Genomic DNA, 18,837 nt, shown 5'->3' with positions numbered 1-18,837 from the left:
ACAGTTACCCAAAGTTCTCTATACAGTGGCAAAAAGCTCTAAATAAACTGGACTTCCTTCTCTCATTTATTATAGAAATAGCAGTCAGAGAGGCACTCTTTTGCTGTCAAAAATGAAAGTTTTTTTAAAAGAAAGGAAGCAATGGCTCATGGCAGTCATCAGAAAGCAAAGTCGTAAGAGGAAATGAAGAATTGGACTGACAGCGTCAGAATCGCAATTGGGAGTATTTTGAAATAAGAAACCACTGTGGTTCTCAACTGATATGGAATGATTTGTTCTCACTTGGTCAGCAGAATATCCTCAGGTTAAAGCATGTACCTCACAGATGTCCTTGAGATGCTTGATATAGACTCGTTCTGTTTTCATAATTTCCTGTATAACGTTGGTTCTCATCTGATCCCTGTTTTCAGCTATTTTCTGGCGATGCTTGCTAATATCTGAATCTTGTTCTTCATCCTGGATATTACTACAGTTTTCTGGCACTTCTTCCTGATTAACTCGCAGCTGCAGCCAGAACAAACAAAGCAATTAGAGTGAAGCAGAAAGTTTTACAACGTGTGGTAAAACTGTTATAAACTTCTTATACCTAAGAGAAGAGTGGATACAGACATGTTCTCATTCTTATCTTATAGAGGGGGCTTCACAACAGGATTTATCTCATTGTACTCACTGCATGTTCAAATAAAGGGTTGGGATTTCTGTCTGGTTAAATACATGACTTCTACTCACAGTATTTGAGAGAGACCATCATGCTGTCCATGTTGTTTTCAGAGTTAAGCTTATTTCTGACCCTTACCCATACCCAATAGTTAATGTGTTTGGCCAAGTTAGCACGGGGTAAAAATTACAAAAACAGACACTCAACCACTTTCAAATAGTTTCCCTGTGCCCCATCTGTATGGTGTAGACAGCAGGACCTCCTTTTCTGACTTCTGTCTGATTGCCCAGGTTGCCTAGAGATCTAGGAAAGGGAAAGGGAGCAACCACCTGCTGCACTCCGTGTATGTAGTACTTCATGCAGTGCAGTCCAAGTTTCACTACAGGTTCTCAAAAGGCAGTTCAAATTATTTTCTAAAATATATTTCAATTTTTTACCATCTGAGAGTTACACTGGTATTAATCTGGGTGAGTTCTGACTGTGGAGTTCAGACTGTGAACCAGATTTCTACACAATGTCCTTGATAATAAATTAAGCCCTTGATAATAAATTAAACCCTATTTTACCAAGAAATCCCTGCAGCATAGCTCTCCCCTGCCCTTATGAGAACTGTTGTGTCCTTTCTGTACACACTGATGACTTTTTGGTTGAGCTTTCTGCTCTTGTAATCTCTGTTTGAGAAACTCCTTTGGTTACAAAGGGTCCAAATGAAGAAGACAGGGTAAAAGTTGTCAGGGAAGCTAAGGGATCTTAGGGTGTGATTCTCTACTGCCTTTTTCCTTGTGAACTCCTTAGGAGTTATGCCACTGAGGTTCAGCTATAAACATGATGAGGATCAGGTATGAAATGTAATGCCATGACAACTGTTGCACTCTGCTAGGAATCTTGCAATGGTGCAAAAGCAAGAAGCAAAAGAGTTGCTCACCCTGACAAAGCTAGCTGGAAACCAGGCCTCCTTGTCCTCATTTCTTCCCCACCACCAGTCTTTGTTGGAAGCTTCTAGAACTCTAATGACATCTCCAGCTTTGAAGCCCAGCTCTTGATCATCCATAGTGACATGGTCCCAGAGAGCCTCTGCATAGACGACGGTGCCATCACTTATCAGCTAAGATAGGAAGAAAATGAGATTGCAAAGGATGAAAGATAAACTCTATAGTGTTTATAAACTACAAAGATATCAATATAGGTCACTAGATTGCCTACTATTACTCCTGTTACAGGATAAAACTAAAATTTCAGATTTTCAGAAATCTATGCATATTCTCATTAGTGAAAACAATTAGAATCCTGCTCCAAAGCAGGATTATATAGGGTAACAGTTACAGTCTGTGATGGTTTAAAACCCAGAGGGAAAATCAAACCCACTCAAACTGTCTCCTTTCCCCCACTCCCTTCCTGGAAACACTAGGAGAAGTTATAGAAGAAATCACAATTTACTGAAAAACCGCAATAATCATAACAATGCTAGTAAAAGAGCGTACAAAACAAAGTTTTACCCACAAAAAGGTATTTACCACTGAGCAAACAGAAGTCCTTCCCAAAAAACTAGCTACTGCCATTGAATTTTTTATGACTATGAAATCTCAGACTATGGAAAACATCCCTCCACACCCCCCACCCCTGTCCCTGCCCTCCCTGTGTCATCATTCCAGCAATGCAAAGCCCAGGACATTACCTCATTAATTGCTAGCTGTTCCCCTCCGGGCTGCAGGTACCTGGGAGCAGCTTGGCAGAGCTCCTCATAGCTGTAATCTTCCTCACTGCCATTGTCATCCACTAAGGCTGAAGACTCAGTTCCAGCATCTGCAGCAACTAAAACAAAAGTGCAACAGCTGTTTGCTTCATCATTTTTATGATTCAAAGAAAGACAACAATGCAAGAGGAATTGCTGAGAAATTGCCTTTGTTGTCACGAATAAAACAGTAACAGCAGGAGTGGAGGGTAGCAGAGCTCTCAGGAAAACCACCTTTTCATCATCAAATAAGTTTTACTCATTTTTAGAATTTCACATTTAGCAGCTGATAAAACTTTTGTACACAAAAAACCCAGAACTACAACAATTCCTTACTTATTTGTTCTCAGAGGAAACCTTAAATGGCCACTATCAGAAGGAAAGCCCCGATGCCATTTCCCAGGCAGCAGATGTGAGAGCCCTACCAGTCCCCAGCAGTCAGAGGGGACACTGTCACCCTCAGGCTGGGTGCCCTCACACCATCACATCCCCTGCAGGGACACAAGGACCCAATGGTTCTGTGCCCACCCACCCATGGGAGGGGTGGGCAGCCTGTGTGCAGCCCCAGCTCTGTGCTGGCTGCTGCCACCTCTCCCACAAACCGGGGAGGCTCTGCCAGCAGCAAGGCTCAAGGGGACGTGGAGCCCAGACTGGGCACGGTGGAATGGCCCTACAAAAAACCTGTTCCAATTTTTCCAAATCACAACAGTTTCTTGGTTTAACAATTGTGCATTTTCTGACCAAGGAGGCAGCTTTGTATGGAAAGAGAGGTCAGGACTAAAATGGGTCTCATTTTATTACACAGCCACATAAGAAACACTGTTACTGTATAAAACTATAAAACCCCTTTGGGGTACACCACTGGTGACAGATTCCTTTGGTGATCACCCCTGGCAGAGAAAGAGAACTGGGGGCTGACCTCAGGAACAAGTCTGACTGACTGACTGACTGATTGACGGACTGACACCCACACTGCTCAGTGCTGGACCCTGTCCAAGTGGGTTTGCCTCTGAAAGCTGCCTGTAATGTTCAAAGCACCCAGGATCAAGAAGCATTCATGACCAGTGGCCCCATACTTGAGTGCACTGTCTGGTCCTTGTTAATTTATTCCTAAAGATTTATTCTTATGGCAAGGCCAAGCTGTGAACTAGAGTCTGAAGATCATATAATGCTCAAAAAGTCAAATTCAGATTAGGTTGCTAGCCCTGAACTTCTTTGCTAAAGGTTAGCATCTCTCAGGTAGGTTGCCACACAGTCAACAGAGCAGCTCTTACTTCTGAGTGCCTGGGAAGGGACATTTAAGCAGAATTATTGAACCTGCCAATTCCAACAAGCAGCAAGGCTAAGCAGCAGGATCCTGACACTGCCTCTTCTCTACTCTGCTTCAGACCTGGGCACTGCCTGTCTGCTGAGCTCTGGATGGGTAAGAGCTGCAAGGAGACAACTCCTGGCTTTACTCCATGCACCTACTACCACTAGGCAACCTGCTGCCATCTGCTACATCCTTATCGGGAGAAATATTGCAACCCCCTCCTCAGGGCACACATACCATCACCAGCATCTTCACTCATCTGAGCATTGATTTGCCAGAGAGATCAAAGCAGATCACCACACAGATTCAATTAAAAACTTGCAATTTTTTTTTCCATAAAAATGGGAAAATATGGCATAGTCGTGATACAACAGAACATGGCTATTCTGTTCTACTCCCTAACATTTTAAATAGACATTCACATTAACAGTATCATCTGCTTAAGCAAGAAGGATGCAGAGCCCCTATTTAGAAAAATCAAGACTTTTTCTCCCCTACAAACTCATTAATCTGAGCACTGATGAACTTTTAAAACACATCTTGCAAAATTTACCGAAAATGCTTTATTAAAAGATCTGCAAATAAATATTTCATTAAATCAATTTTTATCTTATAAAGCAACATCCAAAAAATTTATCCCAGTGATCCTTTCTACATTTCCACTGCACTATCCATACTGCCCGTGGGGTTGTTCCAGGAATAATGGCACATCAAAATAACCTAATTCATTTGACTCCAGACAAAAAAGAACTACAATTTTGGGACAGAAAGCTGTCTGTTCCTCTGTACCAAATCAACAAGCTTACATTGACTTTGTTGGGTAGAATCAAGTGAAATCTTGAATTTTGCATCTTTTCCTCTATTGTATACAGACAGAAATACAGAGGGATGGGTGTGCTTTCCCAGTTGCACCAATGGGATGCAAAAAACTTAAGACAGCCTGGAATTGACACTGATCTTCTAGCAGCTTTTCACCAGTACTGCAGTTCCCATGGATGACACAGAGTAAGTGTCATCAGAATCAGGCCCCCCGACTGCCACTGTTTACCAGTTAGATCAAAAAACACCATGAAAAATGCAAGAGCGAGCATGTTCTACTCACACGTACCCATCTGAAGGCTCTCCAGACTCCAAAATCGTGCCATTGCCCCCCTGGCTACCATGCTGCCGTCAGACCTCTAACAGGTGATGCTGCTCAGTCCTCCAGGGCTGCTGAAGGATCACAAGAGGCTCTGAGCTGCGCACAGCTCAGAGGAACAGGCTGTCAGCTGCCTTCAGCTCCCGGCAGTGCCTCCGAGGCCGAGCCCGGCTGGGAACTGCCAGCAGCGCACTCAGCCGCTCAGCCTGGCTGCCGCGAGCTCCCGGCTCTCTGACATCATGGGGTGCCCTTAGGGAGGAAGCTCCAGAAAAGAAACAAAAACCCGGCTGCCTGACCCTGGCCGCGCTGCGCCTGCAGCCGCCCAGACCGCTCCCACAGAGCCTGAACATCCGAACACAGCGAGCCAGGGAGTGCATTTGTTTTTCATTAAAGCAGCGAAACACGATTTCAATCTATATTCAAATGACTGCAATCCAGAGGGAGAGACTATTTGGATAGGAATTGGGAGTTCCTTGTATTACAACACTGTTCAGAGTATCGGTCTATCTTTGTCATACTATACCAGTTAAAATTCCAGAAGAAGTAAACAATTAAGGTATTTTTTACACAATTTCTCTTGCTTCACAGGCAAATGCTCTATCATTTTTTAGGGCACAAGCAACACAAGTGTTAAGGCTGCAGCAGACTGCTCCCAGGAAAACAGAGAGGAGGGAGACATTTTCTCACTGAAACTACAAACTTAATTCAGCTGCTCTATGAAATAGGGAATGAAGCAGAAAAGAACTCAAACCATCCATCTTTCTCTGGGTCTGACCCAGCCAGAGCACAGCCTTATTCATTCACCATGGGCCAGCATTCACCCCACATCTGTGTCCTCCCTCACTGAAGCTGGATCAGGCCATGCACTGGAAGCAAAGGCAGGAGCTGTTCCCGTCCAGAGAGTGTAAAGCCTGCTGCAACCTATGTCTGTACACAGTGCTACGCCTACAGTTTGGAAAGCCCAAAAACTTATTGGCTTCTTCTTTAGCTGAAAACTGTTGCTCAGCTGAGCCTGTCCTGTAACTGCGGATTGCCTCCTCCAGGGATGTGTTCAGAAAACCCTGGAGGCATTTCTGCATACAACAACTTCTCAACACCCACTAAAATCACATGGTTTTCCCCAATGCTGCCTCAGACATAGAAGGAAAGGCCAAACATCACCCTGAAATATTAATGCTGTCTTTCTGCAAAAATACTATTTGTGCTGCACTCCACAGGAGACTGACAGAAATCATCTTCTGAATCTCTCAAACTTCCCTATTATTTCTTGCTGCAAGGACTCTAGTTGGATAGCCCAATAAAAACAAGCTACTACATAAGATCTTCACACACAGCATTTTTCTTGGCATAAACCATTAAAAAAAAGCAAGCTGGCAAACAAAACTGACAGTGGTGACACTGAAGTGCTGATGATCCCAGGACTTGCAAGTGAAAATTTCACACTTTTAATCAGCCAGATCACAAGATCTTTGCCATGTCAAACCCCTTCCCATCGGGGAAAAACAGTTCAACTGACAAAGGAAAACCAGATCAAACCCCACACAGCTCTTTTACAAGACACTTTAAAAAAACAACCTCTGAAAAACAACTCAAAACTCTTTTGGTCTGATTTTTGCAGAAAGGAACAGGCTGTGTGCTTTTGCCCAATGATTAACCTAATGCCACCGTGGGATGCTGCTCGGATGGAGGGGGGCCTGCCCTCCCTCCTCTGCATGGGCACATCTGGCAAACTGAACCACCACAAAAGTGCTCATTTGGGGTGAGGTGGTGGTGGCTTTATTTCCTTGTAGATCAGCCAGGGACAGGAGGAGGCACAGGCTGTCCTTTGTAGTGGCAGACCACAGTGACCTTGTCCAAATGCATGCTGAGCTGGCTTAGCCACTGTGCAGGGCACTCTGAAAAGGCTGTGGGTAGCACTTACTAAAATACTAAAAGCTAGTTTATCCACTTCAAGAAAATTCAGTTCTAGAAACACCCTGGTATCATTGAACCCTCCATCCTGAGCCAGACCACAGGTGACCCCCAACCACTTCTCTGTAGCAGCTAGGAGGAACATAAAAATAGATGAGGCGTGTGATGGCATTTTTCTGATGTACTTTTCTAAATTCCAGTTATCTTCCAGATCAGTCAGATCCCTCCTGGGGCAGAAATTATATCTTTGTGTTTAATGAACTGGATTTTTCAAACCACTTTCTGATTTTTTTAACTGTTGGGATGTGAAATACAATGTGTAGCAATTACTTTTATAGTTTAATTTTACAGACTGCGAAAACTATCTTTTATTTTGAGCTTGCCCTCTGGTGATTTCATTTGGTGCCCTTTAGTTTTTAAATTATTGAAAACAATAACTATTATCTGTTCATTTTTCCTGCGCCAAACAGACTTTTTTTCTCCTATTGTCCTTTTTTCCATGTTCCAGAGCCCAAGCCACATTAATCACTCCTCCCAGAGACACACACTGAGTCGATTTTCTTGTCCTTCTGCTTTTCTCTATATGGTCCCCTGTAAAAAATGCCTTTTGGGATGGAAAAGAAGGGGAGATGGCCCCCACACACACCAGTGGCACAATTGGGCCTTCTGTTTTGTTCTCTATTCATTTCCTACAAACTCCTGCCCTTTTATTTACTGTTTTGACTGTTACTATGCACTGCACTGACTCTGTAAATGTCTGTTAAGATTGCAAGATCTTTTCCTGAATGGCAATATCCAGCTCAAAGTCCATCCTTCTGTAAGCACATCAGGCTCTTTTCCTCCTCCACATACGTTACCTTGGCCTTACCAACACCTGAAGCCAGAGCAGTGCCTCATGTCTCACTTTTACTACTGTCAATAATTCAGCACACCAGCAAGAATTACCATTTCATTTTATACCTCCCTTCCCACATCATTCGTGCAGACACTGAACATCTGATTCCACTCATCAGCTCTCTCTTTAAGAAAACCAACCATTCTCCTGAGTCATTCCCAAGCTGTGCTCCACACAGGCCAAATTCTAGTCCCACCCAAAAATATGCAAAAAAAAAGGGGGTTAGTTTTTCAGATACTTATAAAAATTACTCTGTAGTGACAAATAGACAACCTGTTTAATGTAATTTAAAACCTGTAACCCTTCAAGCATAAGAGTAGCAATGTAAGTCTCAAGGGCAGTCTCCTGTGTGTTGTCTGATTCGTACTCTCTTTCCTACAGATGATGATTTACTGTCTTGTAACATCTATTTTTCTAAAATTTACATCTCCACTTTTATCTACCATTGCTATAAGAAGAAAGCAAGTAATGTATTAGGCTTTAGCAAGTAACTAAAATAAGATACCACTGGTTTTCAGTGCTTGAGTTTAGAATTACTTTCTATAATAAAGGGCTTTTGTGCTATCAAATTTCACTGTGCATGAGCAAACAAAAAACTCTCACATGTTCAAAGACAAGGAAGTGCCTTGTGATTTAAGAGAAAAAAGAAAAGAGATCAGAATTTGTGACACTAGTCACTTTAGCATTTTCTTCTGGAGCTACCAAACAGATTTTTTGCAACTGCTTTCAAACTGTGAAGTCCATGATATTCCACACTTGCCTTCAGAGTTTTGATTTCAGAGACTTTTCCTACTCCACTTCTATGTTTATTGTAAGGTCTCATAAAAGTCATATCTAACATAATCAAGGTTGCTTTGGCTTCATTGTCCTGAAAAGTGGCAGCAATCTTAGTTTGTGTATTTGTCATCCCGATGCTTAAGTTTAGGAGAACAGTTATTCAAAATCTAAATACCTGGAGAGATACTGCTCTCAGGCAGATGTCCAGGTAACTAATACTATTTCATGTCATTTCCAAACATCAACTGGAAAGGAAAACTAAAAATAGAAAAAATAATTCCTGCTGTGTGACAATAAAAGAGCCTCTTTTTTCACAAACTACATTATGGAAGACCTGTTATTCTGTGAGTGGTCCTTCTGGAATCAGGGACTGAAACACCACAGAATCTTAGCAAGAGTCACAGCATTTGATGTCTAATTTACCTCAGTGCCTGATCTGGATCATTAAGTGTACTAAGAAGCATACAGCAGAACACCAGACATAGGTTTTAAATTAGTTCCCAATATTTTACTACAATATAAATTCAAGGAAAATACAAATGGAGGATATATATAATTGCCCTGGTTAGAGAGAAGGGGGGGTGGAGCTCTTAGCGCTGTTTATTCCATATCACCCACATCATCGCTGGGGGCGTGGTTTTGGCAGAAGCAGCCGTGCACTGGAAACCAGAGTTTGCCATCTTGCTGGATCTCTCCAGGAAGAAGGTATTGGGATCAGCCAAGTGGATCCAGCCCCTCTCCCTTCCTATCCATTCAGGTCGCAGCTTTAAGACACGGTGCTGAAGGACAGCAATGATGGGTCTGAGGCGCCACTCCAAGGGAACAACAAGCAACAGAGAGAGGCAGTGGCACAGAGCCGAGCCCAGCTGAGCTACACAGAGCCCAAGCTCCAGAAGAGCCCAACTGGAGCAGCATCAGTGCCAGAGGCAGCTTTGCAGAAAGGAACCAGCAAAGCGGAGCGGTCTGAGGCAGCGCTGTGGCACAACGTGATGATCGCACTTCCAAGGGGTTTGCTTGCCCTACTCCTCCGCTGTTTGCCAACTGGGGTGAGGGAGAACATTAAGTAGCGGAAGCTCTCTTTGACATATTGCCCTTGTGTCCCAAATACCACATGCCCCATATGCAGGAACAGTAATTATACTGACTTTGTGTGGAGACCACAGCAGGCATTGTCTTCAGGAAGATCTGGAGTTTTTTTCACAGTGGTAAATGCCATTTTTTGTGGGTAGGGCACCTTCTTTTTGCATACTTTTTGCTATTGATGCTGCTGTTGTCATTGCAATTTTAGTAAATTGTTATCTTGTAATTTCTCCTTATTGTCCCTCCATTACTGAAAAGGGCAGGGGGAAAGGAAGTGGCTTATTTGGAGTTTAGTTCTCTAAACCAGCTGTCTAAACCAGCACAATAATGTATCTCAGAATCACAGACTATTCTGAGTTGGAAGGGACCCGCTAAGATCATCAAGTCCGACCCTTAAGTGAATGGCCCATAAGGGGATCAAACCCACAGTCTAGGCATTATCAACACCATGTTCCAACCAGCTGAGCTCATCTTATTGGGTACGTCCCTCTTACTGCCATAGTTAGAAATTCTCAAGCCTGCTTCTTGAAGAGCACCTCCTGAAAAAAACTGTCATGTTCTATTTAAAACAGGAGAATTCAGTTTTAACACATTCTTATGTAAACTAATTTGTAGTTAAAGCATTTTTGGTAGAATTTGGACATCACTGCAGCTAAAACTTAGCTAAGAACCATCAAAGCCAAGTACTGACTTGTAAACATACGCATAATTTTAATAAACATTGAAAATGCTATTTGTTAAGGTTCCTACTTCAGTCATGGGAAGCCTTGATCAAGAAGGTTCAGGGTGAAGGTTCCCAACAGTGTTTTGTTCACTATTAACAGTGAAAGATACAAAGTGAGAATTGTGCTTTTATTTACAAATCTTGCCAGAAGGAAAACAAATGGTGTTAACCCAGGTTGTTCTGGACCCACTTATGAAGAAATGTTCCACTATATCTGGACTAGTTAATAGACTATTTCTGTTAACTCCAGATAGCATTCCATGCTAAGAGTAAACAATTACAGCAAAATTACACAGGACATATCAGCGAGCCTGAAAGCACAGTGCTTCCAAAAAAGGCAGTTTTTACCAAGACCTGTCCCTCATGTACCAGAGGGCTGGACCAGAGGTTGGACTACACTCATCAGCAAGCCACTTACTTATTTAAGGCTTGCCTATCTAAGTAAAGCTGAATGCATGGCAAACAAAAAATTAAAAATACATGTGTGGTGTGGCTAGGGTTCAGGTGTGAACTCAAGCATATTAGAACTTACTTCCTTCATAATCTATTGACTTTAGGCAAGTATATGACTAAGAGAGTGGAGAATACAGGCATGTAAGTGGTGCAGAACAATAAACCACAGTAATGTGAAAGAGTAGATGTGAAAAAAAAGTTTTACATGAGAACAGCAGCTACTAGTAAGAAACTCACAAAACAAAGCAACTTAGCTGGGTATTACTTTGTCACTGAGTTGGTTTGCACTCTTTTGTCCTCCACATTATATTCTAATTCTTGCTTAGCCTGGAGTGTGGCTTTCTGATCTACACAGTTAAAAATACTCATCTTACCATTAGATGTTCTCATCTGCCGCCTCCGTCCCACGCGGTCCAGACCGATGGGGGTACTTTGTGAGAAGGTGAGTGGCCGGAACCTGGCTGAAACAGCCTTGTACGGGGGCACCTTGTGTGCTGGAACGGGTGGCCGTGCCACAGGCTACCGAGGAAACAGGAAAATCCAGTATTAGTTGAGCTACAGGCAAGTCCAACTGAGCAAAGCTCAGGTATGAAGTAAGGTTTCTGCAGATAGTCCAGGCAATTACACAGGCAGTAAAATCTCCTATGTTGAAGGGACATTGCTTAAACACTGCATACCATGTCCACCAGAATCACAGAACAAGTTTTATTACATTACAGTTCTTTATTACATTGAAAACTCCTTAGCCTTCTGTTGTGGTCAGACATGCTCTGTAATTTTCATCTTGTAATATGCTTTTTTGAAGACAATCAGAAGGCGGGAGCACCTCTCCTATGAAGACTGGGCTGAGAGAGCTGGGGTTGTTCAGCCTAGAGAAGACAAGGCTCCAGGAAACCTCACTATGGCTTTTCAGGACCCTAGGAGGTCTACAAGAAAGCTGGAGGGGGACTTTTTACAATGGCATGTAGTGATAGGACAAGGGGGAATAGCTTTCAGGTGAAGGAAGACCAATTTAGATGAATGAAAAGGTTTTCTAGGATGAGGATGGTAAAACACTAGAACAGGTTTTCTGCAGAGGTGGTGGATTTCTGCTTTCAGCAGTAAAGTGTATTGCTTGTCAGTAAAATAAACAAGACAATAATAATTGTCTAAATGATGCTCTGTTTTGAGTTCCCAGGAGCCTCGTAAGAAAGAGGTAATACTAGGTTTATTATTAACATTATCTCAAAGCCATTTTCTTTGGATAAATCATTTATTTCTTAAATTATGATTGGAAAACCTACCCCTGTTTTATTTGCAAATTGAGTCTGATTTTATGTTGTCCCTGAACAATGCCACATTAGCCAGGCTGAATGATCTTGCATAAGCATTCAACATTAAACAACCAGGCTTCAGCACATGAACTTCAGAGAAACTCAGCTTGAGATCTTCTCTTATTGTTCAGTTGTTACTGTTCTTCTATCAGGTAATCTGAAACATCTGGGATGGTTTTTAATGAACTATCTCTTGACACTCTGTTATGAAACCCATGACAGTATTGTTTGAAAATGTTTTCTCACACCTAAGCTGTCAGACCAGAACAAAATACAGTGAAGAGGAATTAGCTTTGTACTTTTCAAATATTCCCAAGAGTTTTCAAAGCTTTAAAAAAAAAAATCACCAGTGTGAAGAGCAGTCTTTGACAGCCCCACATAAAATACTTCTAGCACATATATGCCTGCTTGTTGAGTCCTTTTTCACATTCCAGCTAAAAGTTTACTTTTTGTTATGACTGCCAAAAACCTCAACGTGTATGGAATATGATTCATCTACAACCTCATCTTTAAACTTTATTTCCTAAGTGCCTTATCAGTATACCAGGATCCTTCACCACAAAAAGTCTGATTCGTTGTATCAAATAGCTAATAAAAGTCATGGCAACTACTGTATGCAAATAACTGGCTGAGTAAGTAAAAAAAGCTATTAATTTCTGGGCAACTAAAATTTTCTTATAAGGCTTCAGTCCAAATCCTTTCCCTGGACAGACATGGATGTGTGGCAGCCCTGGGAAATTGGCCTGGGAAGGCCATAATTTGGTTTAATAACGTTAGGAATGCTTCATCATTTTGGTCTTGACCACAGTGATCCAGCAATGCGCTAACTTAACCCCAGCCAAGCTGTTATGGCAGCACTGGAGCATGGAAAGAATCAACTCAAAAAGCTGCCTTGATGCATGTTCCTTCACTATTAAACTGATGTGAAGAAGGTTTCAAAAGAGATCACTCTGGTCTCAGCACTAAATGAAGGGCCTGGAGAGTATTTAATCCCTTACACAGTACAGCAAGTTGCCCATACTTACTATCTCTTGAAATCCATCTATTATTCTTGAGTAAGATGGAATAGAATTTACAATAATAATTTTCCTCTTTTTTTTAACCTTCCAAATTAAGAAATAGAATGAATTTTAAAATATCTTACTTACATATGATTCGAAACACAGGCCTTTGCCTGGGTAAAAGGTTCACTGGCTTCAGCTGGAGTTTTGCATTAAGATGCATTTTTTCATCAAGGACTTATAAAGAAAAAGTATCTAATACACAATAACAGTGTTCATGTTACAAAATGTTTTTCACAGGAAACTGAAAAGCCTGACATTGTTTCAGCACTTTACTATCAGTAAACTTCCCAGCGGGAGATGAAGTGGCTTGAGAAAGACTAACAGGACTCAAATTTCATTAATAACCACCAGAATCAAATTTTTTGAGGATGCAAATACTAATTCTTTTTTCTGTTGCTTTATCAGCTTGACAATTGCTTTAGGTAGAAGTCCTCCAGCTTCCAGGGAAAGCAGAAAATACCTGATGAGTGCAGTCTTACAAAAGCTGAAGCTCTGCAACCAAATGCAAGATGGGGTCACGACCACCAACACAACAGTAAGTTCCTCCACACATTGTACTTGCTCAGCACTACCTCCAGGGAGAAAGGAGCAATTTTTACCTTTCAGAAGTTTTTAATTTCTCACTCTTTTATTTAAGCCAACAGAGATGGCAAATATAGGTACTGTTCAAGTATACACTGCTTGCTAATAGGTTTCCTACCTTTGTTTCATCTGATCAATTTAGTAGTACATGGACAGACACTATATTCATATGGTCAGTTTTCTTAAATTCTTAATTTCATTAATTTCTCAATTTATTACCAATTTTCTCAAGCACTGTCTTCATTAGTTTTAAGTATCTTTGCTATGCCAAAACCAAGTTTTTGAACATCACTTATAAAGCCACAGTTTTTGAACAGGCTTGCTTTTGGATAATTTGAAATGACCAATAAATAATGTGTTATCATTCTGTTTGATTGTACTATTCTGTTCCTCAGGCCCTCTATATGGAGACTAAACACACATCTGTTTTACACACAAATAAGCCCGTATAGACCAACATAAGACATAATGACCATGCCAAGAAAGAAATCAGATTAATTTACAATACAGAAAAGATTATCCCAAAGTCAGTATCAGGTTTGTTCCATGCTGTATTTTTAGCAAGAAGACAAAGTAATTAGTGACCAGGAAAGCAGTATTCTAAGTACACGATGTCAGCTTGACAAAAGGGAAGGAAGAGAAGGAAGCATCCATTCTATTTTCTAGGCTGAAGATAGAGACAAGGAAGTGAAAGGGTCTTTTGCAGTTTGCAGAGCACATCTGTTTATCTTACTTGTGTCAGCAGATTTTCTCTCTCTTCTACTTGATCGTCTCCATAGAAATTGACCCCACCTATTACGGAGATGGGTCTTCTTTTCCTCCCTCTGTGGTAGCCTACAGTATTGCTTTGGATCCCAGACCCAAGGGATGCCAGTCCCAGCTGATTTTCTCCATCTGTGCAGTCTGTGTTCTGAGACTCCACTGCAACTGCATCTTCTGGTATAGAGAAACTTCGGATCGCCATTTGGCCATAGTCTGAGAGAGGTCTGGGCCGGGATCTTTTTCCAGAGCCCCATTTCCTCGGTGTGACCTTTTGTGAGTCTGCCTTTTCTTCCTCCTGGGATGTGGACCTCTTCCAGTGGTCATCAGAAACAACCTTTTTAAATGTGAACAAGTCAAATAAGCCACAGAATTTTCTGACAGTTAATAATTTGTGAGTTTGTCATATATCAGATCAGCTTAACATGTCTAAAACAGAAGGAGTTACCATAAATGAAATAAATGCAATTGACAATTCAGGAAGAGATAACTTTGCAAAGTAGAGACATCATGATGCTTGTGCTGACTAAGGTAAGCACCCAACAATCAGCACCTCTTTGGCAAACCAGACTAATAACACTAAAAACTGACCTATTACCTCAGCAGTACAGGTAGGTCCTATCACAGACACTGAACTCATGGAATAGTATCTTAGAAAGATAGCTCTGTGCTCACAGGACTTTTTTCTATGCACAAGTTGGACATTACAGGTAACACCATTAAAAATAACTTAGCTCTGCTTTTGGACTTTTTACGAGGCTTGTAGCAACAGGACAAGGGGCAACAATTTTAAACTGAAAGAGGGTGGGTTTAGATTACATATTATGAAGACATTCTTGACCACCAGGTGATGAGGCACCGGAACAGGGTGCCCAGGGAAGCTGTGCATGCTTCAACCCTGGTATTGTCCAAGGCCAGGCTGGATGGGGCTCTGGGCAACCTGGTCTAGTGAAAGGTGTCCCTCTCCATGGCTGGTGAGCTTGAACTGGATGATCTTTAAGTTCCCTTCCAAGCCAACCCATCCTATGATATTTCTCTGTTCCACCTCTGTTCAGTGATGAAAACAAACAACAAGGCTGCATTTTGACCACTTGCAGATCCATGTAACTGTAATCTGATGCCAGACTGGGCAGTCACACTCCCTCCTACGACTCACTCCCCCAATGCCACTTGGTCAGATCTAGAGATTCTGCAGCCAGGAGTGAATTAGGTGAGCGAGCTTGTCCAGTTTGGAAGGGAGAAGCTCACTTCCCATATGTTCTGGGAGTTTCAAGACATGCAGATCATATCAGAGATATATTATAGCACAAACACAGGGAAAAAATGATGGGCTTAGATAGGAAGCTTGGAAAATGAACACGTTTTTCCTATTTAACAGCACACCTGCCTCACAGAAGTTAATGCCTGCAAGTATCACAACCGCAGTGGTATTACAAGTTTGGAAATAAAATAACCTCAGCTAAAATACTTGGTAGAGGGAACATTTTTAACCACTTCAATACATATGAAGCAACACTGTTGTAATTTTTTCTAGCAAAACCCTTGCAATTTTTCAGAAAAAAAATCTGCACACAAAAATTTATCTTAACTTTTCCCTCACATTTCTGATTTCTTGGTGTTTCTTGGCTTTTTCCAGCTCCTTCATAAAAATGGCAAAAAAGAGAGAAAGCTAGTAAGTATTCCAAAAAAGAAAAGCATAATTTTGTCTCTCTCTAACTATATTTTGTTCATCTGTTCCAGACCAGACGAAGGCATTCCAGATATTGCATAACCAAAGCAAACATACAGCCCAGAAGCAGCCTTTTGCAATGATGTCTGTGCCAGAGGATTTATCTTCTGTCACCTTCTTGTCCACCTGTCATTTTCAGCCAGGCCACTACAAATCTAATGACTCTTTTTTGAGCCTCATGATACAGTGGGCAGATGTTGCTTTTTGTTTGAAAGACAGGTTAAGATTAATTCCATGGTATGAAAGCACTTAAGCCAGTAAACAGAGTTACTAAACAGTCAATATTTTAACATGATTACTGCAATTATGAAAATGGTACTTTTCAAATATTCCCAAGTATATTGTTCTACATTCAATTATTTCACTTACAGCATGAAATTTATTCTAAATAGAGTACTTAAAAAAAATTTGTTTCTATACCTGTCATTCAAGGAAGAACTTCAGGTTCTCTACAGATTTGTGTTCAGGATCAGTTTTAACAGCACATTTAATTGAAGCAGAGAGTCACTCCCTGGCTGGTGCATTAACACAGCTTCAGCAAAGCTGTCCCTTAAGCACAGCCCCTCCAAGACTGAGCAGCAAAGTCACAGGTTAAATAAGGTTCTTACCTCAGAATCAGACACAGGTAAAGGGTCTCCACATATGCAGTGACTGAGAAAGGAGCTCATGAGAGTCATTTTATGGTTTTGTTTCGCAAAGTCTCGTCCATAAGAGCTACAAATGTGAGCACACTCTCTGCATAACCAGTCAGGCAAAGTTCATACCATGATCCTGTACTTTTAGACTGAGGAAGGACACGTCACACGTCATCTCATAATCTGCTGCTTACACCCTTATCTTGAGCAATAACATTTGCAGAGGACTGCTTGCATTCTGCAGACTCCACCTTAAGTAGTGATCCAAATGACAGCCAGATTAATCTCTGCTGTACAACAAACAATGCTGAAAGGATGTGTGTTTTTAGTCTTAGATCTATAAACTACACTGAAAAATACTAAAAGAGAAAGCATAATCCTGTCACTGCAAAAAACAGGGGAAGCCAGACTGACAATCTCACATTCCTCTAAGTGGCCTGCTCAAGCAGGACCTTATCAAGTGACCACTCACTAGCAGGAATAAAAATATCCAGTACACAACTCTTAGGCTCCAGTACTGCAGTCACTTATGCTTAAGTGTGATTCTTGACAAGGAAAAAATTCTGAGGAAACAATTGTACTCCAGCTGTGACTGGCTTTATACTGGTGCACCACTGCTGACCTCAAATCACCTTCTCCTAATGAATCTTTTATAAGTGAAAGCATGTTGATGTTGTGCAATTATTACTGGGAACATCTACAGATGTCTAGAGATACACATGGCACTTCATATAGGTTGAAAATCAAAATCTTATGCACAGGCTCATGCATTTTAAGCGCTGGTCAAAAATTTCAAGGCATTTTGAGATTTCTGACAAATTAAGATCTAAGATTAATCCACATTGGATTTTCTGGAATTCATACCTGTTAGTCTAGCAACAGCACAGGATCACCAATACTAGAAATCAAGATAATTAATCTTGCCTTTTAGGCTGTATCCTCAGTTAGGTTTCTTCTGAGACTGCAAATGCAAACAGCTCGGCTTGTTTGTGCTGATGCAAATGAATTTATTTTACCTGGGTAACTAAATTCCTACAACAGCAAACTAGTTAAATCATTGTATTTCAACTGCTTTCCTCATTCCTGACAGCACTGTATCTATAAATACAACCATTTAAAATGAACATCTACTTCAATACAGATTACACTTATATTTGCTATTGATCCCTTTCAATATGTCACTCTTAGCTGCAGATTCCTGCATTTTAATTTCAATTCTGCAATGGAGCTGTCCGTACATTAACTAGATAATAAAGCTGTCATCATAGCCAGGAGAAATCTAGAATGAAATTTTGTTGCCTGAACATAAACACCCAGGGCCATTTCAAATGTCCAAAGGAATCTAAGTTATCTCCACGTGCCATGCATCATGCAAGTATGACACAGGACCTATGGGAGGCATGGGCCATTCAGAAGCAGCCCCTGGGGACAAAGGGAAGCCTGTCATGACATCTCCAGCACTGCAGGATCTTTTATGTTCCAGGAATCAAGCTGAGCCCCTAAACAAGAGCATCAGCCAAGCCTACTGAGTGACCAGCCAGGCAGGACCCAGGTGTCAAGCTGGGTTGCAGGTGGGTTTAGATGGAGCTACAACTATGTTCCCCAGTGCTGTGGACAGCCCTGCTTGGTCCATAGCTCCTGCTCCAGAAATGTGCAGCTTCATCACGAGGTTTTTTCCAGCTGTGTGCAGCTGTCTTTGATAGCTGCCCCTCACTTCATTTGACAGCTATTTTTAGTTGGGCTCAACTCCAGGTGCCACATTCAGGTGCGCTGTTAACACTGTGTTCCCCAGGACCCCCTGACCACACCCAGCAGGCTACAGTGGGAGCTCTCCCAGGCTGCTCCCAGGTAAACAAGGACACCACAGAGTCTGTGCCCAGCCAGACTAAACTCCTCCCATGCCTAGGCCCAGACTGATTTCCCAATCTAACTACAATAACTTCAAGGACTTGATCATGATCTCACTCAGCTCAACTTGGCACTGGTACAACCCTGTTCCATTTAATGGCACATGACTGCTATTGGCATTCCCTGTACTCATTAATAACCAAGGTAAGCAACATCAGGTGCTTAAT

General features: G+C 41.6%; 1 protein-coding gene across 7 annotated transcripts in view; it reads right to left on the bottom strand.

Annotated features, from left to right (window-relative positions):
• SPATA13 (spermatogenesis associated 13) overlaps window positions 1-18,837 on the bottom strand; it is a 146,114-nt gene that overhangs the window by 15,315 nt on the left and 111,962 nt on the right. For 4 of the 7 annotated variants that reach the window (XM_077173861.1, XM_077173864.1, XM_077173862.1 and 1 more), the window contains exons 3-7: window positions 14,373-14,735; window positions 11,055-11,199; window positions 2,334-2,470; window positions 1,584-1,763; window positions 319-504 (exon numbers count right to left, since the gene is read on the bottom strand). In XM_077173861.1, the coding sequence (XP_077029976.1) occupies window positions 319-504; window positions 1,584-1,763; window positions 2,334-2,470; window positions 11,055-11,199; window positions 14,373-14,735 (1,011 nt within the window). Of the gene's footprint in view, window positions 1-318; window positions 505-1,583; window positions 1,764-2,333; window positions 2,471-4,810; window positions 5,011-11,054; window positions 11,200-14,372; window positions 14,736-16,735; window positions 16,888-18,837 lie in introns of those variants that run through there. The other 3 variants (XM_077173866.1, XM_077173865.1, XM_077173868.1) reach the window with 3 other exon arrangements.

Source organism: Agelaius phoeniceus, chromosome 2 (genome assembly GCF_051311805.1).
Source record: "Agelaius phoeniceus isolate bAgePho1 chromosome 2, bAgePho1.hap1, whole genome shotgun sequence".
In the NCBI taxonomy this organism is placed as follows: domain Eukaryota; kingdom Metazoa; phylum Chordata; class Aves; order Passeriformes; family Icteridae; genus Agelaius; species Agelaius phoeniceus.
The sequence above is the reverse complement of the archived record's forward strand: the minus strand, read 5'-3'. Positions and strand labels throughout refer to the sequence as shown.